This window comes from Microchirus variegatus (assembly GCF_963457635.1).
Source record: "Microchirus variegatus genome assembly, chromosome: 4".
NCBI classification, from domain to species: domain Eukaryota; kingdom Metazoa; phylum Chordata; class Actinopteri; order Pleuronectiformes; family Soleidae; genus Microchirus; species Microchirus variegatus.
The window spans coordinates 3,154,559-3,180,104 of NC_139805.1; the positions used below are offsets into that span (position 1 = coordinate 3,154,559).

Consider the following 25,546-nt stretch of genomic DNA (forward strand, 5'->3'; position numbering starts at 1 on the left):
CAACCCCCACCAATTTGCAACATAAAATAGGCTCCCGCTCATTCATAGTCGAGGAGAGTGCAGTGAATAGAGAGTATTGTGGAAAGAGAGTGGATTGAACGAGTGCCTCTCAAACACACACAACACTTCTCGCCGTGTCACCGCGTTGTACTGATCACTAAAACCCTGTGGTGCTCTCTCACCCCTCCTTCTCCACCCCTCTCACTCACAGCTCCTTGCCCATTTGTTGGCATTTTTAAAAAATCATGCATTGGGTGGAATTATCCCTAGATCAGATACAGATCTTCAAGTCAGGGTTAGTGGGGTTCCCATTCAATTGTGTTGTATCTCTGTGTAACTGTAAGATAGATTTGACTGCAGTTAGCAGCAGCAGGGATGAGACCTGTCAGAACAGATGAGCTGCCATGTTGGAGAAAGGCCCTGGAGCCAGATGAGATGATCATGCATAGTCAGGAGAGGTCTGACATCAGTGGGGGTTTCCAAACACAATTTATCTATGCTCTGTAGACATATGTTATTTCCTAATCAACTTGTCAATAACAGTGATTGAAAGAACTTTGGACATTCAAGGACTTAAAGGTCACATAGAGTGGTCCTGTTGCACATAAATGTTAGTTATGGAGGTCTACTTACATATATTAACTTGTTTTTATGGTCAAAAACCTCATAGTTGCTGTAAACTAGCCGATAGAAATCCTCTTTTCTGACGGTGTTTTTCTGCTGCGAGATTTCAGAGTGAACTTTCACCCCCAGAAGACAGAGTCTTGTGATTGGCCAGTACTATCCAGCACATCCGTTCTCAGAAGCGCAGCGCCCCCCTCTGGAACGGTGGATGCACTGCTCCTCATTATCAAAACATTGTTTTAACAGTGTTTAAAAATAGCTTCTTCACGACTCCCCGCCGCAGTCCCTTTTATGACTTTAAACCAGAGTCAGACCCAGAGTCAGAAGACACTGTTGCTTGTGAAACACCTCCACAACGGACGTTATTCTTCTTCTGCGGTTCAATGTATGTAACCGGATGTGCCCGGACTAGTGCCCGGAGCAGGACGATCGGTTGTTCAGGAGAACCGCTGCTTACGTAACTATTACAGGATTTTCAGTGATCTCGTTGAGCCCCGAGATTACAATAAAACACAACGTTCTCAGCAATGGCTGAACTGTTTGTTTAGAACCGTCAGGTCATAAAGGTAATGACGCAGATACACACCAAAAAAACAGAGATAATAGGAACTTCCGGTCTAGTTCCGCTTTAAAACAGCAAGTGATGCACGTTTGTGTTTTAAATTGAACAATATTGTTTGTAGTTTGATCCAAAGGGAAATCTGAAGATTGCGCAGTGCCTTATTTAACCTTTGATATACTCACACTCAACATGGTGTCAAAGTGTTGTTGACACGGGAGCCATTGTGTCCCGCTACCAACACACAACATGCTGTATTTTGTTTAGATAAGCATGTCTAACTTGCTCTGCTCTGTTCTTACTTAGGCTGTCCAGTGCTGTTGCTTTGTTATGAAATAACGACTACAAATTTGTTGCATTCACATGATTAGTTTCATGGGATTTTCCTGGGTCTAAACGCGAGCTCTGCTTCATGTCAGGGCAACGGTAATACTGTGTCGCGACAGCGCCACGCTGTTACGGCAAATTTTGGTCGCAGGGTTAAAGGCAACATTCGTCTAAAGCCTGATGATTTTTTAAAAATGAGCGTGTAAGAGTTTTTTAAGAGGTTTTGAAGAGGTTCACACAAGGCTGTGGGAAATGTGTGCAGACTACAGTAGAGATGTTATACCAGCTAAAAATAACCAACTCCTAGATGAAGGCTCCAAGCTTCTCTTTGAAATTATATTTTTTTTACACGTACCCACATATCTGCTATTTTGGATTTGGAACATGGGACAAAGGAGACTAACCAGAGTATGACCTGATTTCCATCACTATAATACTGTCTACTGGGTTTGAAGGTTGGAGCATTTACTTGTTGGCTCACTGTGTCGTCCTTTCCCCCCTGAGCAGGACTATAGAGCGTGATACTATCCCCTTAATGTCTCTAATCCTGCTATTGGCACAGTAAGTGTCATTAGGAGCTCATTTGATTTCCTGCAGATTGCCACACATGCACCACTGGGGATATCTGTGCCTGCCGTTTTTGTGGTGATTTTGGACTGGACACCACAACAGCAGTGTCAGGGTGGTCCTGTTCACATGTCATTTTCCTGTGGAACTTCCCCTTTTTTTGTCGGGTTTCACCTCGGCTTCTTTCCCACATTTCACACCAAGGCATCGAATTATGAGGAAAAATGAGAGCGAAGGAATCCGAAAGAATCTAAGAAGTGTAATGTTAGGTCTTTGTTTGAGAATTGCTTTTGGCTAAGAGGACTTGGAGCAGTAGTAGTGGTTTGGGTGTACGTGCGTGCGTGTATGTGCGTGTACGTGCGTGCGCGCTTGTGCGTGTCTTCTAATTTTGTAAAAAGAAATCTTGGGCCTTTTTAGGTTTATGACTTGGTTTTAGGTATAGGGTTTGTTAGGATTAGAATAAATCTTTAGTTTAGTTGAGATAGTTGAAATGGTTAAAGCGGAACTAGACCTGAAGTTCCTATTATCGGTGTTTTTTTTGGTGTGTATCTGCGTCATTACCTTGTTTATGAAGCCCTGACGGTTCGAAACAAACAGTTCAGCCATTGCTGAGAACGTTGTGTTTTATTGTAATCTCGGGGCTCAACGAGATCACTGAAAATCCCGTAATAGTTACGTAAGCAGCGGTTCTCCTGAACAACCGATCGTCCTGCTCCAGGCACTAGTCCGGGCACATCCGGTTACGTACATTGAACCGCAGAAGAAGAATAACGTCCGTTGTGGAGGTGTTTCACGAGCAACAGTGTCTTCTGACTCTGGGTCTGACTCCGGTTTAAAGTCATAAAAGGGACTGTGGCGGGGAGTCGTGAAGAAGCTATTTTTAAACACTGTTAAAACAATATTTTGATAATGAGGAGCAGTGCATCCGCCGTTCCAGAGGGGGGCGCTGCGCTTCTGAGAACGGATGTGCTGGATAGTACTGGCCAATCACAAGACTCTGTCTTCTGGGGGTGAAAGTTCACTCTGAAACATCGCGGCTGAATATCACTGTCAGAAAAGAGGATTTCTATCGGCTCGTTTACAGAAACTAGGAGGTTTTTGACCATAAAAAGAAGTTAATATATGTAAGTAGACCTCCATAACTAACATTTATGTGCAACAGGACCACTCTATGTCACCTTTAAGGTTATAGTAAAAGCTTTGGGAACCCATAGTGTTCCGAATAAAAGAAACGTGTGTGTGTGTGTGTGTGTGTCACTGATCTGTGTTTGTGTGTGTTTATTTATATTCCTTCTCAATGGTCGTGGAAATCAGGAGACACTTAACTATTTGATGTGTTTGTTTCAGGTTCAAACTTTGTGACACGGAAGATCAGTCGTTCTGTGGCAAAGATTCACCTGGGTCAAATCGAGAGCTTCAACCTCGGCAACCTGGACTCCATGAGGGATTGGGGCCATGCCCTGGACTACATCGAGGTAAAGCACAAACCATAACCACCACACGCATGTTCAGAGAAATAGAAATAGACATAAACTACACACACACATACACAGCTTCAGAGTTGAACAGGGTTCAGATGTGCACATAGCATTAAACGGCATGTCCTCCCAGATCTGTTGAGGCCAGAATATATGCAATCTGCATGAAACCGCCTATGATTCTCTGCCAAAAGAGAGGGGGGAGTGCGAGGAGAGAGAGTGGGCCACATGTTGTGAGGCCACAGACTGCACTCTGGTTTCCCACAACTTGCCCATGATGTCCTAGATCTCTTCAAGCCCCCATAACCATTCCCTGAACTCCCGCAAAAGAACGAGAGATATTAAGGGAGTGTCACGTCCTGGGGATGGTGACAGAAATATGATGTTTGTGTTATAATGTAATGGTGCCGGCAGCCAGCAGTGGAGATTTGACATGAACAGTGGGGTCGCCTTGTCCAGGAGCAGACAGAGCTCAGTGTTTCTGAATGTCTATGTTTTTTTTCTCCCCAGTGCACGTGTGTGTCTAACGGAGTGCACGTTCCTACGCGTGTGTATATGTGCGCATTCCGCGATAGGTTAAGGAGATGAAAGACTTGACGGGTTGCCATGTCTGACGGGTCACCTCACAGTGGCTGGTGTGATCATTCGGAGGTGATGGTGGTGAGGTGGCAGGAGGTACTCTTTGAGACCACAGTCACTTTGTAAGAGCTGGGAGGTAATAAAGGGGCAATCTTGGCAGAGTTACATCTGAGTTATATCCATAAAAAGTCGTCAATAATTGGCTGGGATTGTTATTGTAAAGCCCAATTTATGCTCCTGCGTAAAGTGCTCTGCGTAGGTTACGCAGAGTCCTCTGCGTCGACGCAGAACCCGTCGAAGAGCCTCTGCGTCGTCTCCGGGTGCACGGAATATTTTTTAAGTGTCCGTCACTCCGTCAAGGGACTACGGAGACGGCAAGAGCTGCGATTGGTCCTCAGGACAGGCCGAGCGAAGCTGCTCTGTGCCGGCTCACAGTGAGCACCGAGCGTCCACAGAGGGCGGAGCTGAACACCGCCGAGAACGTCGCTGCCGAACTATAAATACGTCATATCTTAACACACACAGCACATGTTTAGACTCTAAATGGCCAATTTCTCCCCTCAAATTATCTTAAAACTGTGTTCCGGGACACAGAAAAGTGACAAACGGCCGCTGTTTCAACAACAACAGTCTTTCTCCCTCGGACGCCATTGCTCACTGTAGCCAAAAGTACAACAACCTTGCGCAGTGACCCCTACTGATCGGGCGGGAAATTGCAGAGCCTATCCGTCACCACGACGCAGAAGTATAAAGGCTCGAGTGGTCTACGTGGTGACGCAGACGGATAACGCATTACGCAGTCGGAGAAGTATAATGTGGCCTTAAGAGTCTGGCAACAATATTGGAGATGCACTGTACTCTATGTGCGTGGAATGCTGTAAGAGGAGTGCAAGAGTGAGCAAGCGGATTTTACGAGCATCAGTGAACGCAGCACAGCCAAGCAGAAACATCACTGCAAGTCACAGAGGGGACGAGAGAGAGAGAGCGTGCAGGTGACGCGCTGTTCTGACAACACAACGGCGTAGTGTATACTTACTCAAAAGATAGCTGTCCCTTCATATGATATGCCATATTTGTAGTAGAGCTGTGAAACGCAAACCGTTGCTTGCAAAATTTGCATTCCACTTTTTTTTTTTACCGTCATCTTCTTTTGAAAAATGCTGCCACACTGTTGATGTCTTTGACATAGATGCAACAGGACTGACTACATATAATTAACGGCAACGCTAATCCGTCTGTCTCTCATTAGCCACGGCACATATCAAACCACTGGGCTGGATTAAACCAAAATAGTGGAAAACAAGGGGGGGTGTTCTCTGAAGACACGCTGTTACCTGTGAAACAAGGGTGCGGAGGCATCAACTGTGTTATAAATGTGTAATAAGACTACTCCCCAGTCATATCTAACTCTAACCACACTATAGTCTTCATCTCCTGTTGTAATACGTTTTCAGATATGACCTAAAACAGGTATAATTGAAGCACTATTTGTTCTTTATTAACAAATCTGTTTTTGCAAATTCAATGTTTCATGCAGATTTGACATTTGACAAAAATAAAAATAAAATGCTTGGTCATTGAAGCAGTTTGGGAAGCTGTTGGTGCAGATTAAACTAGAAAGTGCTATGAGCACATCCACCGTGACCAAAACCTGAATTGTTCATAGACATTAGCATTGGATAAATATTGGAAGAATGTCCAGTGTGCCCAAACGTTCACTTTTGTTTTAACTTTTATTTAAACATTACAAATAAACAGACAAATATAAAACAAGATAAATTAAATTAAACGAGAATAGTTATAATATCAATAAACATTCACTTTTTTACAAAAGTGAAAAACATTCCTGTATTCACTTTTTCAGATCCACCCTAAATTAAAGGGACACTGTGTAGTATTTATGGGTTTATATAACCCAAAATCCACTTTTTTATACATATTATGTGCTCCTGCATTGTCTAGTCGCTGTATAATAGTTTTTGTTTCATTTTCGTAGTGTTTCAAAAAGTCATGTAAAATAACATGGTCGCGGGCCGCGGTTGCATAGCCACTGTTAGCAGTGAGACGCCATGTTTCTACCGGAGCCTGTAAGGACAAACGCGAGAGAACAAATCAAGCAAGGCAAGGCAAGGCAAGGCAAGTTTATTTGTATAGCACCATTCTTACACAAGGCAATTCATAGTGCTTTACAGGCAGGAAATACATTTGAAATTAAAACACAATCAATTAAAAAATCAAGTAAAGAAATTAAAACCATTTAAAACATCAAACAATTTAAAATCAAGCAGAAATGAGTGTAACATAAAATCATTTGAAATTTAAGCACAATAAATTCAAAAATCAATTATGAAATTAAAACAATTTAAAACATTAAACAATTTAAAACATTTAACAACTTAAAATCATGCACAAAAAAATGCAATTTAAAATCATTATTTTAAAATCATTAAAATCATTAAAAAGGAAAGTTAAAGTGGTTAAAATTGGTAATATTAGAAAGCTGCAGTAAACAATAATGTTTTTAACCCTGATTTAAACAAGCTGACAGTTTGTGCACACCTCAGGTGTTCAGGGAGCTTGTTCCACAGGTGAGGACCATAGAAGCTAAATGCAGCTTCGCCCTGCTTGGTTCTGACCCTGGGGACGCTGAGTAAACCTGTCCCTGATGACCTGAGGGGTCTGGACGCTTCATAATCAATGAGCAGCTCTGACATGTATTTAGGCCCAAGACCATTCAGCGACTTGTAGACTAGTAGCAAAACTCGATCCTTTGACTCACAGGGAGCCAGTGCAATGATTTAAGGACAGGTGTGATATGGTCCATTTTCTTACTGTTGGTCAGGACTCTGGCAGCAGCATTCTGGATGAGCTGCAGCTGCTTGATTGATTTTTTACTAAGACCTGTGAAGACACCATTACAATAATCTAACCTACTAAGAATAAATGCATGAACAAGTTTTTCCATGTCTTGTTGAGACAGAAATCCTTTGATTCGTGCAATGTTTTTGAGATGATAATAGGCTGATTTAGTGATGGTCTTTATGTGGCTGTTAAAGTTCAGGTCTGAGTCCATAACTAAACCAAGATTTCTGGCTTTGTCAGTGGTTTTTAGTGTCATTGAGTCAAGTTGGTCACTGACCTCAAGCCTCGCATTTTTGGGACCAAAAACAATAACTTCTGTCTTTTCTGCATTGAGCTGGAGAAAATTCTGGCCCATCCACTGATTGACTTGTTGAATACGTCTCTTTACTTGTAGCTGAAGTCCCACCTCCTCTCTCTCCGCTTCGTCTGCTACGGCCGCGGTAGCTCCGCCCTCTCCCTCACCTCACGAACCTCATCTGCTGACACGGAGAAAGACGACGAGGACGACATTTGACCGGCTGAGGATACCGTAGCGCTCAGGGAAGGGAGGGGGTGAGCAGAGGAGCAGGTCTTTGTTGTAAATTTCAGCCTCTCCTCTAGATGGCACTATAAACTACTTACTTCACCTTTAAGTGGATTCTTCTTTGGCAAACAAAGAGCCCCTCAAAACGTTACAACATCATGGACAATATTGTCGGCAAGGATAGTCATACCATAAAAAATAGAAGGTGTAGAAAAAAACAACAACAATAGAAGTCAAGAATCATTCAAGTTTCCATTAAAATTGTTTTGGTATCATGCAAGTTTTTTTTTTTCCTTTTCTACAGCAGTGACGGGGATTCCAATTCTGATTCCTTAATTGCTGGTTCCCGTTCAGCGGGTTTCTTTATCCTGTTATTTTTCTGTCTGACTGTCCACTTGTGTTCTCATGTGTTCTGCACGTACAAACCCACTGTATGTGTGTGCTTGCACTAGCCTGTCCAGGGCAACCTAGCTTGAAAGACTCCAGGTTTCCTGTGGGAACAACAGACTTTCCAGTTCTGGTGAATCGGCCGGCTCCTTGCTGCATGTCTCCGGTTTCGGAAAAAGATGGATTTCTGAAAGTCAAACAGAAGCCCAAGGTGCTTAAGGGAACTGAGGTGGTGGTGGTGGTTAAATGAAGGGAGGAGGAGGAGGAAAAACAGACAGACATGTTGTTGTGGCACATTTTTACATTATGCACAAGTGAACCATCTCTTCTGCTCAAAGTTGACTCCACCCTGCACACCATCAAAGGTCAGCACTGTCACCGACAGACGGGTTTTCTGCCTCCCTGCGTCACTTTGAAATATCCCTCAATTCAGCCACTGTCGGCAGTGTTACTATGGCAAAGTTAAACAACGGGCAATTTGTAAACAGTACCACATGTGTCTGCTTTAGGCTGACAGCTGCCCCCCATTTCTCCCACCGCTCACCCCACCCAGGACAGGGAAATTGCTTGTAATTGGCTGTGGATGGATTGTGGGTGGCAGGAGGGGCGTGCTGTGTGTCTGCGCTAACGACATCTGAAGGCATGTGGTTGGCTGGGCATCGTCTCGTCCAGGTATCGGGTGTCTTTTTCCCGGCAGCCAGACAGACCTGGGCCTGCCACATTCTCTCAGTGGAGCCCTTATTAGTATTGTCAGTATTTGTTGTTGTTGTTGTTGTTGTTGATGAATTATGAGTCACCTACCTCAAGTTTAGTATAATCTGCAGACACAATTACGTAGATTGTCCTCATCTTATCTTCCTCAAATCATTTATTTATGATTATGTGCATAGAGCACATTTTAGAACTTACGAGGGAGAAAAGAAAACTCTCCCATCACTCACTAAAGGCACCGTCTGTTACTACAGATGCTGCACCGATCCGCCTGACGATCTCTTGCTCCATTTTTCCACCATGTAGCGTTCTCACCCTGTAAAGCCCAAATTATACTCCTGCGTAAAGTGCTCTGCGTAGGCTACGCAGAGTCCTCTGCGTCGACGCAGAACCTGTTGTAGAGTCTCTGAGTCGTCTCCGACTGCACGGAATATTTTTTAAGTGTCCGTCACTCCGTCAAGGGACAACGGAGACGGCAAGAGCTGCGATTGGTCCTCAGGACAGGCCGAGCGAAGCTGCTCTGTGCCGGCTCACAGTGAGCACCGAGCGTCCACAGAGGGCACAGCTGATCAACGCCGACTTCGTCGCTGCCGAACTATAAATACGTCATATCTTAACACACACAGCACGTTTAGACTCTAAATGACCAATTTCTCGCCTCAAATTATCTTAAAACTGCGTTCCGTCACACAGAAAAGTGAGAAACGGCCACTGTTTCAACAACAACAGTCTTTCTCCCTCGGACGCCATTGCTCACTGTAGCGAGAAGCACAACAACCTTGCGCAGCGACCCCTACTGATCCGGCGGGAAATTGCAGCGCCTATCCTTCACCACGACGCAGAAGTATAAAGGCTCGAGTGGTCTACGTGGTGACGCAGACGGATAAAGCATTACGCAGTCGGAGAAGTATAATGTGGCCTTGACGATCTCTCGCTCCATTTTTCCACTTTTTTGTGCACGCACATTGTGATTTGCCCCCCTGTGGATCAGAGCTGTAAAACCTCACTGAATATCATAATACATGAACTCACACACTGCACTTGTTTGACCAAATATACATTCACACAGCCTGAGGACAGAACACAACTGAATCATTCAATGCCTTCTACAGCACTGATAACATCTGATCTGGTCTCAGGAGTCTAATTATTTTCTCAGGGACTTTAAAACCAAATTTTGATTTTACCCTTACTTGTAGTGGCTGGTAATTTAGCTTGTATTGAGGAATTCCTGGTTGAAACCAATTGCGTATGTGGCTACTCAGGTCATGTCTTTTGTTTTGTTGTTGTTTAATACGCTTCTTATTGTGAGCTAAGAAAACATGTTTTGCTGAATAATAGGAATAAAAAGAATTAGAATGAAACCAAAATGAGAAAGGAAAGAGCTGGAATTTCTATCCAGGGAAAGATAAACAAAAAAAAGTTCAGGCTGTTCCAAGTTGTGCATGGAGAGCTCTGGTCAATTTTGTTGAGATCAACATTGATTTATGTAGCTCCTTAGGACCCAGTGGCTGACAGGAATACATTTATGGATAATGCAAGTCTCTTTTGAAAACGAAAAAAGGACTAAACTGGTGGATCTGAGCACATCAGGGTTACAGTTCAGTCTGAACAAGCTCATCGAAAGTGAGCTTCCACCACATGATGGAAAATGGACATTGCACAACAACAGTCTGCTTATTGGATGACTTAGAATAAGTATTTGTTTTATTTGCGCACACACCAATTAGTGGTAGTGGGTTTGACCTCTGCATTTGTGTTAAATGTTGATGTCCTTATGTTGTTGTAAATGTTGATGTTAAACCACTGGTGAACACACACACAAACCTGGCTTCTTAATGTAGTGGTTAGGTATCCCTCCAGTGGTGCCGTGACGGTACAGCACGTGTGCCGTGAAAGGTCATTTTATGTTGATGGACAATTACACACTTTGTCGTGAAGCTAAACTTCTGAAGTATTACATGGAGCCCAGCTCTAATGACCACACGCATGTGTTGAAAGATATACAAGTTCACTAGTGCTTTTCTAGTCTTGATGACCACTCAAAGATCCTTTACACTTACAGTTTTGCCTTTCACCAATTCACTCACACTTTCTATCACCCATCTTTCAAACAAAATAAAAAACAATAATCGGGTGTAAGTTCTAGCAGCAGCATTCAATAAAGAAAACTTCAATACCCAACTTATGAATGTTTATTCTGTTTCAATAGTCTCCACTGAGAGCTTCTGGCTCATGCAGGAGTTCTATATTTAACAACTTGATTGTGCAATTTTTTATATTTATTTTTCAAAGCTGTGTTGAACACAGTTGTGCATACACAGAAGGAGTGTTTGGGTTTCCTCCAAGAACACGGAGAGCTGAGAGCTGCCTGTAGTCTATTGAGCATGGCAGACGGCATCCTAACCAGTCCACTTCAAACAGGCCTGATGTCTTTAATGGAATGGAAACATTTGTTGGGTCACAGTACTAAAAGCCTAACTTCCCGCATCGCATAACACCGAATGGCTTCCTCATGTTGTCTGGTTTTTATTAGACGTGTAGTAGATCCACACTCACATGAGCTTATGATATTAAACCAGACATGTGCCACATAAGCTCTCACACAAACACACACACACACGCATGATATTTTACACTTGCAAACATGCTGGTATGCACAAACACACATTTTTTTGTAATATGTCATTGCAGGCAGTGTGAGGAATAAGGTCATTGCACTAAACAAAACACTGTTGTCGTGTTGATATTTTTGTACATGTACAATAATGTTGATTTATGGGTGAGGAGAGAAGTGACATGATGTTCTGATTCACAATTTGCTTTTAGAATGTGAGACCTTTTTATGGGGCGCGCGCGTGCATATGTGTGTGTGTGCATGCGTGCCCTGAAGGGAGGCTCCGTCTGTGACCTGCAGTGATAGTGGTGGTTTGTTTTCATTGTAAACATTCCCCAGAATTACTGGTTTTGCACCTTATTTGACCTCAGCATGGCCTGGCCGTCACCCTTCCCCTGACTCCTCTCTTAATGCCGGGGATTGCTTTTTTTTTTCTCAGATTGACTTTGCTACCATTTTCCACTTTTTTTCTCCTGTTTGTAACCTCTCAAAACCTAACCCCGGATTTCCACTGGACGCGGAACGGCCGCCGAACGGCAGCGGCGCGGTTCTGCTTCGTCCTCTGCCCAGCGTCAATCCCCACGGCAGCGGCGCGGAGCCTTGGGAGCCGGCGGTGTTCACGGAAGATCGCGCGGTAATCTTGAACGGACGCGAGTTCGCGAGATCCAGCGATAGACTGTGTGTATAAAGTAAACAACAACAACACAGCTTCTTTTCATTCGACAACGTGGAAGAACTGTTGATCTGGTGTCATAAGTGATTTTATGTTTCTCCACTTCAACAATCAGTCTCTCGTCGTTCATTATGACTCTCAGAGACGCTCTGATTAATTGACTGTTTACCTGGCAGCACCGGCCACGACGTAATGTTGATGTGAAGTTGTGACAGGCTATATGACCTGCGTATTGTGTTTTATTTTGAAAGGGGGGCGAAAGTGTTTTACTTTGAGTCTGTGTCGGACTTCCTGTCTTGTGCGATCTGCTTCGTTGAAATTTACGAGGTTCAGCAGCGGCAACGGAAAAAATAGAACTGATTCCTATCGATAGCACTGCGGCGCGGCGAGCCGCTTCTGGGACGCTGCTGAAACGCGCTGCAGCTCGGCCGGTGGGAATGCTCTGATTAGAATGGAAGCGATTTGCAACGGCGACAGCGTCCAGTGCAAATCCAGGGTTAGCTTCCCGGCATGGATGTTCACGGAGTCATCGAGCACACACACTTACCCAAAGTAAATGACTGTACATTTGTCTTGACAGTTACTATAAAAAGAGCTGCCCGCTAAAGACTACAGTCCTGCCATTATGTCACTGCTCATAGTTGATAGGCAGCTCTCTGACTTCTGTCTCCCTCTTTCTTTCTCTGTTTCCTTTCTATCTGTGACTTGGTGATGTAGATAAGTGATAAGTATGAGAGACAGTAGACCTCATGTAGTAAGGGTTAGGCTCCCATGTATAAGCCAGACAAGGCACACTTTTTTTTTTGTAGCTTGTAGCTGCAATAACTATGCAAAAACAGAGGCAGTGGATGTTGTGCCTCATGAAGCCTGGACCCTGGGACAAAAAGTTTGATATCAAAGCAAAAAAATAAAAAAAAATCTCAGAACAACAGGCAAACAATGATATAGGAGGAGCAAAGATGGGACAAAGCAATTATGTATTAATAATACCACAGTATCCGCGGGGTCTTAAAAAGTCTTAAATCCAATAATTTGAATTTAAAGGGATAGTTCGGAATTTTGGACATGAGACCTATTTTCTCAACGGCATCGATCTAGTATCTGTGTTGATAGAATGTTTGAAATAAAACCAACCTTGCAATTTGAAGGATTTATGTCTCAGCAGCAGCAGCAGCGCGTCATACTTGAAAGTAGTCCCTCAAAAATAATGCGATGCGAGGTTATTTTTGTTTCAAATATTATTCTATCAACACAGATATGTACATCAATAGTCTGCCGTTACAATTGATTTGCCTCGGGTGCACTGTGGAGTCGGTATGAGTGTTTTTAATGCCATGCTAACCTGTACCATTGACTTGCGCTAGCCATAGCACCAGGGAACTCGGCAACTAGAAGAACTGAATGAAATTTCTTGAAAACGTCTCCAGACGTCTCCATCACACCGGCTGAGTTGGAAAATAGGTCTTATGTTCAAAATTCTGAACTATCCCTTAAAGGCCTTAAAATGTCTTAAAATCTCCTAAAAGGTCTTAAATATAATTTATATATATATATAATTTTTTTTGCCAGTACGGATTTGAAATGGTCTTACATTGTATTCATTATGGTCTTAAAAAAGTCTTAAAAAGTCTTAAATTTGACCAATTGAAACCTGCAGAGACCCTGAATACATTTATATGAAAGAGTTTACATTGTCTATGACACCCATCTTCAACAATTAAGTGTACAAACAAATTTAGGGAAGAACTTATTGCTGAATCCCAGATTTGTGCATCAAAAATGTGCACACTTGGTTAAAGCACCAGTTTGTGTGTTCAAACTATTTTATAAATGAGACCCAATGAAAGAAAAAGAAAACAGCTGATAGTCGTGTAAGTTAGTGAGAAACAGCGACATGTGCCTTGACTGAGGGAAATCCCGAGTTCTGTGCTTGTGGCACATATGTTCCATAGCTCCAGGGGACAGGCCAGCCACGGGATAATGGTTTCACCCTCGACTGGAACAGGAAGCAGAGTTCAGAAACTGTGCAGGAGCACACAAGGGCATGTACGAAAACCCACTGCTAAGTGACAAAAAACCTAGGACAGAGAGAAGAGCCCCAAAAAGTGTGTGTAGAGTGGTTGACAAACAAAGACAAAGTGCACACAGACGGGGACAAGAAAATTTCAAAATAAGAAGGATTGAGGTGGCAGCCTCTTATGTGCTGACCGTGTGGCTGAGATAAACCAAATATACACTAGATACACATTTAGAATGAAATAAATCATTGCTTTGTTGCTTTTTTTGAAACCGGCTATAACACAGTTTGTAGTAGTGTTAATGAATTAGATTAAAAGTTCTGACCCTCATCCTGTTGCAGTGCATGGCCCTGTGCCAGAGGATTCCATTGTCTTTCTAAAAGTCCAAACCAAAACTTATTTTGCATTATTTTATATATGTTTTAAAGCGGAACTAGACCGGAAGTTCCTATTAACGCTGTTTTTTTGGTGTGTATCTGCGTCATTACCTTGTTTATGAAGCCCTGACGGTTCGAAACAAACAGTTCAGCCACTGCTGAGAACACTGTGTTTATTGTAATCTCGGGGCTCAACGAGATCTCTGAAAATCCTGTAATAGTTACGTAAGCAGCGGTTCTCCTGAACAGCAGATCGTCCTGCTCCGGGCACTAGTCCGGGCACATCCGGTTACGTTCATTGAACCGCAGAAGAAGAATAACGTCTGTTGTGGAGGTGTTTCACGAGCAACAGTGTCTTCTGACTCTGGGTCTGACTCCGGTTTAAAGTCATAAAAGGGACTGTGGCGGGGAGTCGTGAAGAAGCTATTTTTAAACACTGTTAAAACAATGTTTTGATAATGAGGAGCAGTGCATCCACCGTTCCAGAGGGGGGCGCTGCGCTTCTGAGAACGGATGTGCTGGATGGTACTGGCCAATCACAAGACTCTGTCTTCTGGGGGTGAAAGTTCACTCTGAAATCTCGCAGCAGAAAAACAGCGTCAGAAAAGAGGATTTCTATCGACTAGTTTACAGCAACTAGGAGGTTTTTGACCATAAAAACAAGTTAATATATGTAAGTAGACCTCCATAACTAACATTTATGACCACTCTATGTCACCTTTAATTATGAAATGGCATCATGACACTGACTACACTATTTTTTTTGAGGTTTATGCTTTGTTGCATTTGTCTCCACGCCCTCTGTAACAAGCTAAAGAGACGGTGAGGAAAGACGAAGCGGCAACCGCGGCGAGTGTGATAGCAGTTTTGCCGACTTACTGACTTTGTCGCTAAATCTGGTGACTTTCTGACTCCTTCTAGTGACTCTTTTTTGTCAAAAGCGACTCGTGACAAATCTCCCGACTTTTGGTGTTATTGGAGACTTTTGTGGTTTTGTGGAAACTCTCACGTGAAAGCACGTCTCCCTCTCAACAAGCACTGCCTGAAAATAGCATACACCGCTAATTACAGCTGCAAACACAGGTGTGGGGCACACAGCAGCCTGTGTGTTCCTATTTGGGAGCACAGGAAGTGTGTGTGTGTGTGTGTGTGTGTGTGTGTGTGTGTGTGTGTGTGTGTGTGTGTGTGTGTGTGTGTGTGTGTGTGTGTGTGTGTGTGTGTGTGTGTGTGTGTGTGTGTGTGTGTGTGTGTGTGTGTGTGTGCGTGTGTGTGTGCATGTGTGTGTGTGTGTGTGTGCATGTGTGTGTGCATGTGTGTGTGCATGTGTGTTACCCCATTGAGGACCTTTTCTGGCATAAACACTGACCTTGTCAGGACCAGTTGTCCCCATGGAGACCACAGCCGTCCTAATGATGCAGGAACTTATTTCTGAGGTTCTGGTTGAGAGTTTGGTACGGTGGCCCTGAGGTGCAAAACGCAAATCAAAAACACAAACGCAAATCAAAAACACAAAAACATTAACCAAAACGGAAACACAAATCACACAACACAAAAGCAGAAAATACGAAACATTAACTCACAACGCAAACACAAAAGCAGAAAACACGAAAACATTAACTCACAACGCAAACACAAAAGCAGAAAACATGAAACCATTAACTCACAACGCAAACACAAAAGCATTTAACACAACAACAAAAACACAACTCGGAAAAACAACAACGAAAAACGTTGTTTCCTGCGATCGACCAGTGTCGTCGATCATTGCACAGTCCATGGAATGCGTTGTGATTTGTGTTTGCGTTGTGAGTTAATGTTTTTGTGTTTTCTGCATTTGTGTTTGCGTTGTGAGTTAATGTTTTTGTGTTTTCTGCATTTGTGTTTGCGTTGTGAGTTAATGTTTTTGTGTTTTCTGCATTTGTGTTTGCGTTGTGAGTTAATGTTTTTGTGTTTTCTGCAGTTGTGTTTGCGTTGTGAGTTAATGTTTTCATGTTTTCTGCTTTTGTGTTTCCGTTTTGAGTTAATATTTTTGTGTTGTTGATTTGCGTTTGTGTTTTTTTGATTTGCGTTTGTGTTTTTGATTTGCGTTTGTGTTTTTTTGATTTGCGTTTGTGTTTTTGATTTGCGTTGTGTTTTGTGATTTGCGCTTGTGTTTTGCATCTCAGGGCCACTGTAGTTTGGCCCTGAGTTTAGGGCTAAAATTTGAATTATTGGGGTTAGGGATTAACTGTTTATGATTAAAGCTAATGCATTAGTTAGGAATGGAAGTCATTTTGAGTCTGTAAATAGATATCTGCACAAACTTGTAAACTTGTAAAAGAGAGAAATTGTGTATTTACTTATGAGTGAGTCCAGGCCACACCCTGTGAAGTGTTCTGGGGTTTGGGGCACAGACTTCCATTCAAAAACATGTCAAAGAAATAAACCGGTGGAGTCAGTGTCAAGGAATGATAAGCTTGTACACATCACTTCACCCCATGTAGTGGCAGTGAAGTGTTTTATATAATATATATAATAATATATTATTTTTGAACATGGCATCTGTTTTGGACTGCTGCTGGTCAAAGTTGTGTTAGCGTTACATTTCCAAAGCATTTACTAATATGAGGTCACTCTTGAATTATTGATTAGTGGAAGAAAAGTGTGAGGTTGGGTGTGTTTGTCTATTTGTCATAGAGGAAGGGTGTTTTTTGCTTAAAGGTGACATAGAGTGGTCCTGTTGCACATAAATGTTAGTTATGGAGGTCTACTTACATATATTAACTTGTTTTTATGGTCAAAAACCTCCTAGTTGCTGTAAACGAGCCGATAGAAATAATCTTTTCTGCCGCTGTTTTTCTGCTGCGAGATTTCAGAGTGAACTCTGACCCCCAGAATACAGAGTCTTGTGATTGGCCAGTACTATCCAGCACATCCGTTCTCAGAAGCGCAGCGCCCCCCTCTGGAACGGTGGATGCACTGCTCCTCATTATCAAAACATTGTTTTAACAGTGTTTAAAAATAGCTTCTTCACGACTCCCCGCCACAGTCACTTTGACGACCTTTGACCCAGAGTCAGACCAAGAGTCAGAAGACACTGTTGCTCGTGAAACACCTCCACAACGGACGTTATTCTTCTTCTGCGGTTCAATGTATGCAACCGGATGTGCCCGGACTAGTGCCCGGAGCTGGAGGATCTGCTGTTCAGGAGAACGGCTGTTTACGTAACTATTACGGGATTTTCAGTGATCTCGTTGAGCCCCGAGATTACAATAAAACACAGCGTTCTCAGCAGTGGCTGAACTGTTTGTTTAGAACCGTCAGGGCTTCATAAACAAGGTAATGACGCAGATACACACCAAAAAAACAGCGTTAATTAATAGGAACTTCCGGTCTAGTTCCGCTTTAAACAGTGTCACATTGCTATGGACTGCTCCATCTGTCTGTCCACCCCCCTTCCCCCCGTCCAGTCCGGTTGCCTGCATCTTTTCTCCCTCTCTACAAGTCTGTCATGGTCTGAGTCTTTATGAGCTCATGCCAAATGGAAAGCGACCCTTGGCAGGCAGCACTGCATTAAACACAGTAGGTCACTGTCCAAGAAACACGCTGAATGCTTTAGCCAAAACACACTGACAAAAAAAGTCATTATTATTCAGATGGCTGGACTATTTTATGAAGCACTTTGGTGAAGTCAAAGTGAAATATGCCCCAACTCTTGTCTGCTGAGACATACTGCATTTGCCTGGGTTTCAAATGCAACATCTAAAATGTGTGTGTTTTTACCCAGTCAGCTTTGGGGGTTGCACTTATTTTGTATGTGTATTTATGTAGCAACCAAAACCTATTTGATGCTCAGATGACTGGAAAGTTTTCTTGCTTGATGCGTGTTTTAAAAACTAAAAAAAACTTAAACTATGGGTACATCCAATACTTAACCTAGTGATTCATGAGCATCATCTGGATCATAAGTGGGTCAAAATGTATTTTAGAAATATAAAAAATAACGGCAATGATTATGGCAAATCATTTATGGTTATTTATATGGTAGTTTCTAGCGTTGATGACCACTTAAAGCGCTTTATACTACAGTTTTGCCATGTAATCATTCACACCAGGCCACACAGGTTCACACTGATGCATTTTGCTTGTGTGTGTCTGCTAAATTTCAGTAGTGCTGTGTCTCACTCGTCTCTCCACACCATTCATTTTCTGTACTTAGACCGGAGATCTCTACAGATGGATAACAGTGTGACTTTTAATGGAAAACACAAAAAATTATCAGTGACCCCAAACTATTGAACAGTAGTGTAAATGTGATAGTAATAGTTGCAATTAGCAATTAATCCACCACCTTAGCAGAAAACGTGTTAGAGTACTAATAATATATGCAGTTACATTAGCCCACCAGTCCCCCTCTCCTGCTCGACCCCTCACTCAATATGAGCACACACACACACACACACACACACACACACACACACACACACACACACACACACACACACACAACTGTGCCTCTCGCTCGCTGGAGCACTCACCCATGCTAAGTATATCTGAATGATGACGTGACAATGGTCTTTTGGGTTTGGCTCTAGCTTCCTCCACGATCCTCATGTGGAGGATAAAGCGGTAGAAAATGAGTGATTTTTTTGAATTGCTTAATTTAAAATAGGCTGTAAAATGTATTAAATGATGAGTAAAAATAAGTGATAATAGGTAGATGCCAATAATGACCTAGTGTCTTTGTTTAGAACTGGGCTTTACAGTTTGCTACAGCACATTGAACACAATACACAGGACTATTCAAGCCGTCTACAGTGGATGTTATTCCTGTTCCAACTCAAAATAAACCACAACGGTTGGATTATAGAAATAGTTATCAGCGGTTACAGTTAAAGAAGAGTTAATAAAGCGGAACTGACGAAGAATCAGAAATGTTATTATCCTCCTCAGATGTGTGACTGGTAGCTTCCTCCTGGATGTAACGACAACTTTTGTCAGTTGCTGTAAAAACATAAATAAAGACAAAACCATCATGACAATCAGTGTACGCTTCAGCTTACTCTAACTATGTTAGGTTTGGTCCATTTTAATTACACACTAGATTCCAACATACCTCATATCTCATACCCCATATCACACATACATGCACACACACACCACCAAGTGATCCCCTGGTGGGCGGGGGGATGGGGGTTGGGTATGAGTACTCTCCCGGTCGCCCGACCCCTGCTCACTCCTCGGTCGAGTTGGGGGGCTGGCTGTTAAGGTGGGGGCGGCTATGTTGGCTTGGGGGTACCACTGGGTGTGGGGGGATCGGGTGATTGCTCGGCTGGGGGGGGGGGGGGGACTGGGGGGCATCGCTGCTGTCCATCACGACGCACCTCCCTGAAGGTGCGGTGGTGGGCCGCTGACTGCTTTCCCGGCGGGGGGCCGGCGCTGGGCATCGGTGGCTTGGCCTCTGTCCGTAGCTTTGCCGCCATCTGCCCCCGCGGGCTGACCCTGTGTAGGGGGGGGGGGGGGGTTTCCGCCCCGTACCCCTCCGGCCGGTCTTCTTGTACCCCAACTATCTGGTTGGAGGAAGTCTCACTGACCCACAGCAACCCCCTGATTTCATCTTGGTGTGAGGTGGACGCCCCCCCTACAGCTACACAAATATATTGCTTGACATTGAAAGCGCATAAGCCTTTAAAATAAAGAAGAAAGAGCGTCGCTGTTGGAATTTCAATGGCCAGGGGGCCCCTTTTTGGGATGAGGAGCAGTGAGTGTGTGTGGGTGTGCGGGCTCAGGCAGGATATGAGGAAACCTCAGATAAGCTCACTGTGTTTGTTCGCATTCATAGAATACTACGTTTAAACGGACACCGAGTTGGTTTCAGGTCCAGTTGGCCTGTGTGAGAATGTGGTACAGATTGTTTGTGCAGAATTTCGGGGGCATTTCATCTTAAACCGATTGAAGCATAGTTATGTGAATTAGTATATTATGCATATTACTTTATATAATACGTTTGTTGTCATACCTGAAGTCTCAGACAGAGCCAGATTCTTTTGATGCTGTTCAATGCCTGTACCACCCAGCTGAGTCTATCGAGTCTCATTAATAAAGCTAACATACACACTCATAGGAAGCCAATGAAGCGTCACTGTGTTATCTCACTGACACGGGTGACAATATCGAATTAAACATATCTTTCGATATTAGGTGACTATAGAGGAAGCTCAGTTGATTACACTTAAAGGTGAAGTAAGTAGTTTATAGTGCCATCTAGAGGAGAGGCTGAAATTTACAACAAAGAACTGCTCCTCTGCTCCCCCCCTCCCTTCCCTGAGCGCTACGGTGTCCTCAGCCGGTCAAATGTCGTCCTCGTCGTCTTTCTCCGTGTCAGCAGATGAGGTTCGTGAGGCGAGAGAGAGGGCGGAGCTACCGCGGCCGTAGCAGACGAAGCGGAGAGGGAGGAGGCGGGACTACAGTTACAAGTAAAGCGACGCTTGATTTGTTCTCTCGCGTTTGTCCTTACAGGCTCCGGTAGAAACATGGCGTCTCGCTGCTAACAGTGGCTATGCAACCGCGGCCCGCGACCATGTTATTTTACATGACTTTTTGAAACACTACGAAAATGAAACAAAAACTATTATACAGCGACTAGACAATGCAGGAGCACATACTATGCATTAAAAAGTGGATTTTGGGTTATATAAACCCATAAATACTACACAGTGTCCCTTTAAAGGGGAAATAAGTAGTTTATAGTGCCATCTAGAGGAGAGGCTGAAATTTACAACAAAGACCTGCTGCTCGTTTCACCCCCTCCCTTCCCTGAGCGCTACGGTATCCGCAGCCGGTCAAATGTCGTCCTCGTCGTCTTTCTCCGTGTCAGCAGATAAGGTTTGTGAGGCGAGGGAGAGGGCGGAGCTACCGCGGCCGTAGCAGACGAAGCGGAGAGAGAGGAGGCGGGACTTCCGCTACAAGTAAAGAGACGCTTGATTTGTTCTCTCGCGTTTGTCCTTACAGGCTCCGGTAGAAACATGGCGTCTCGCTGCTAACAGTGGCTATGCAACCGCGGCCCGCGACCATGTTATTTTACATGACTTTTTGAAACACTACGAAAATGAAACAAAGAATATTATACAGCGACTAGACAATGCAGGAGCACATAATATATACAAAAAAGTGGATTTTGGGTTATATAAACCCATAAATACTACACATTGTCCCTTTAAGTGTTGAAGTGTGATACCTGTCCCTAGCTTTGTCTGACTGAAATAGAGCAGAGAGAGTTCCTCAGCTGATTTTCTGTGATGCTAATACTATTTTTCGTAAGACCTATCATACTGTGTGACTATTCAAAATCAATATAGATTCTTGAGATGTTATTTTACCACCAGGTTATTGGTGCTTCTGCCTGGGTTTGATGAAAAGGGAGAATTTTTGCTCCGTCTCACGCCAGATTTCCACCGGGCACGGCAGCGGCATGGAACGTCAACGCCGCGGTTTTGTGCCGCCCTCTGTCCAGTGTCAGTGTCTATCGCGTTATAGCAGCGCAGCAACGCCACGAGCGATGCCTTGCGAGCCAGCCGTATACACACTAGATTACGCAATAAACTCTGTGTATAAAGGAAAAAACAATAACACGGCTTCTTTTAGTCTCCGACGTGGAAGAACTGTTTACCTGGTAGCACCGGTAACGACGTAATCTTGATGTGAAGTTGCGATCAGTTATATGACCTGCGTAGTGTGTTTTATTTTGAAAGGTGGCGGAAGTGTTTTGATTCTGTGTCAGACTTGCTGGTGCGATCTGCTCTATTGAGCTTGACATGATTTAGCAAAGGCAACGGCAAAAATATAAATAATACATGCAAACTTCCTGCAGAACACCAACAGCATGGAACCAGACTGGATACTCAAAATTAAAAATAAATAAATAAAAGCTTGTATTTATTTTTTTGCTTTTCCACCATCTGAATGAACCAATAGAATATGCTGGTTGTTTGCATGTTTACTATTCTGCCTGAAGTAATGGGACTTTTTTTTGTTTTTTGTTTTAGAAAATTGTATTTTTCAGCTTTCAATATAACAAGATATACATGAAAACACAAACACACAACTCCAAACCCCTTCCCCATCCCACCCACCAACAAACTGAAAAGAGAGAGGAGAAAAGGAAATAAATAGATAAATAAAATAAATAAATAATAAAATATTATCTGCCACGTCTCTTTAAAAGTATTGTAGTCATTCCTGAGTGTATATGTATTTTTTTGTGGAAGTGGAGCACAGCTATTCATTTCTGAAACTCCATTTTCCTATAGAAGATTGTTTGACCTTGTTCACCTGCATAGTCCTTGCTACTACTCTGTGATGCAACCCGGCCATTTTTGCTGTTGCCCCCATCCATCTATATTATACTTCAATTATTAGCCACACCTCTCAGCTAGCATGCAAAATCCTGGCATTTTGACCATGTCCCTGCTCAGGCCATAATTCACATCCTCTGTCTCCTCCACTACCAGTCCGTCCTGAGAGCCGGCTTTAAAGCAGTGTGTAAAGGTTAAATGTGTGGGCACTAAGGGAGGGAAGGAAAGGCCACGGCTCCACTGAGAATCACTGCCAGAGTTCACTCCCATGTCCAGAGTGTGTCTCTGCCGCCCTCGCTAAGAATCATGGGAAAATCTAGCTGACAATTAATTATGACCAATGAGGTGGAACCAGCCTCCCTGAGACAGGAACCGGTGATCATCATACGTGCTGTATGTTTTTTCGTAAGCAGTCAAACTATATCTGTTTCTCTCACCACCATCAGTGGGATTTTCTCTCCTCAGCTTCTTTACTCATGATACACAAAAACATGGGACACCTTGACCCCACTGTTATTGTTCTGCACAGAGAGAACAACACCAATATGAGACCGAGAGCCAATGCAGAATAGATTTTCTACACAAATGTGTCCAGCCTTGGCAAAACCGGTCACAAGTCTACCGAGGGACATTTTGAGTTAATATAATTTAATAATATTTGAAGAAGATATGGCCATTTGAATGTAGGCACGCCTCAAACTGCTTTAGACAGTTAGACAGATTACTGAGACAGAATCATCACATTTACATAGAACAACCTCCTCCTGGTCTAAGCTGTCAGTGATACCATGTGATGTCAGTGATGATTTATTTTTTCAAATTCTAAGGTAAGCTCAGGTCGTGGAGTAAATTGATAATTCCTGCAGTTACTACCACAGCTACCTCTTCAGCTTAGCCCGTAGTATGTGATATAGATATGCAAAGGTTCCCCCATAGAAACAGTTGTTCCCTGCGCCATGTTCCATTTTCTCGGCACTAATAGTAATGTAGGTCGATTTTGGAAAAAAAAGTAATGATTGTTGGTGAAAACAATTATTTGAAAATTGTGACTATTTCAAGTAATTACTCATTGTCTTGAACCCTTTGCCTGTTAAAGAAAGTACACCAACGTGACATTTTTGAATTAACTTTTTGAATTTACCTTAAAACAACTATGAGAAATACTGTGCTTTTGAGAACTTTTTTTTGAAGAAGCACCACTGATGCTTCTCTCCTCCTCCTCCTACCATCTTTCCTCACGCTGCATGTTTAACCCGGGGATTCCACTGGATGTGTGTGTTCTGTTTTTGCCGGATGAGGAGCAGGACAGGAAGTCAGACACTGTTACAACATTAAAAGCATCATTTTTTCGATCACTGCGATCACTGTTATTGTATTTGATACACAAGTTTCGATTAATTGCGCAGCCTTATCATAATGTATATTTCTTTGAATCATTTGAAATGTACAAAACATTTATAGAAAGTTTGTACACAGCTCACATGCCGTATGCTTCGTTTCCGTCTTCTTTGTATTTCTGTGCCAGGTACAGGCCTGCTATATGTACATTTAGATTTGTTTTGGAAGGTTTTATGTGGATGAAGACATTTGCTGAAATAACGGCGCGTTTACAGGAAACTATACAAATAACCGTTATGTTTTATTCTGTTTCTGTGTGGATAGGGCCAAAATAAAACTGCAAAACTTACTCTGAGCTGCTACACCATTTAGTCTTGAGAGGACAACTGTACGTGTGTGCAAAAGATAGACAAGGTGCCATTGTCTCTGGTTCATGCCCCATATAGATGTTCATCTCTCAGTACGTTTGTGTGTGTGTGCCTCATGTTGTATTGCAACGTTGAGTGGCATGTAGAAGCCTCCAGCAAAAGGTGAAGTGTTGAAAGCAGACCGGTGAATCGTGACAGGTTTGCAGCTCATTCTCCGAGTCTCTTGGGTCTGTCTGACTGAGCATTAGCACCTTTGTCTACTCTGCTACGCTCCGCTTTGCCTCCGCAACAGGTACCTGAGACTAGCATACAAAGGTCTCTGGTGGTCTTTGTTACAAGTGGAAATGTTATAGTATGTTGTATATGATTTTTTTTAATTAGTTTTTTAATAAGGAAAATGTCATTAAAGGTCACATAGAGTGGTCCTGTTGCACATATATGTTAGTTATGGAGGTCTACTTACATATATTAACTTGTTTTTATGGTCAAAAACCTCCTAGTTGCTGTGAACTAGCCGATAGAAATCCTCTTTTCTGACAGTGTTTTTCTGCTCCGAGATTTCAGAGTGAACTTTCACCCCCAGAAGATAGAGTCTTGTGATTGTCCAGTACTATCCAGCACATCCGTTCTCAGAAGCGCAGCGCCCCCCTCTGGAACGGCGGATGCACTGCTCCTCATTATCAAAACATTGTTTTAACAGTGTTTAAAAATAGCTTCTTCACGACTCCCCACCGCAGTCCCTTTTGTGACTTTAAACCGGAGTCAGACCCAGAGTCAGAAGACACTGTTGCTCGTGAAACACCTCCACAACCGACGTTATTCTTCTTCTGCTGTTCAAATGTACGTAACCGGATGTGCCCGGACTAGTGCCCGGAGCAGGACGATCGGTTGTTCAGGAGAACCGCTGCTTACGTAACTATTACGGGATTTTCAGTGATCTCGTTGAGCCCCGAGATTACAATAAAACACAACGTTCTCAGCAATGGCTGAACTGTTTGTTTCGAACCGTCAGGCTTCATAAACAAGGTAATGACGCAGATACACACCAAAAAAAAAAAACGATAATAGGAACTTCCGGTCTAGTTCCGCTTTAACAAACCTGTGTGTGTGTGTGCTAGTGAAAGACACACCACCCTGTGAAAGTGTTGAAGGTTGGCAGCAGTTATTTAATTTGTCTTCTGTCTGTCTGATGTTAACATGGTGAC

The 25,546-nt window shown here is 43.1% G+C and overlaps 1 protein-coding gene across 1 annotated transcript in view; it reads left to right on the forward strand.

Moving 5' to 3' along the window:
- Window positions 1–25,546, forward strand: part of gmds (GDP-mannose 4,6-dehydratase) — a gene marked incomplete at its 5' end in the record, with an annotated part of 150,298 nt that overhangs the window by 66,612 nt on the left and 58,140 nt on the right. The window contains one exon of the mRNA XM_083887734.1: window positions 3,425–3,552. Coding sequence (XP_083743860.1) covers window positions 3,425–3,552 — 128 coding nt within the window. The remainder of the gene's footprint in view (window positions 1–3,424; window positions 3,553–25,546) is intronic.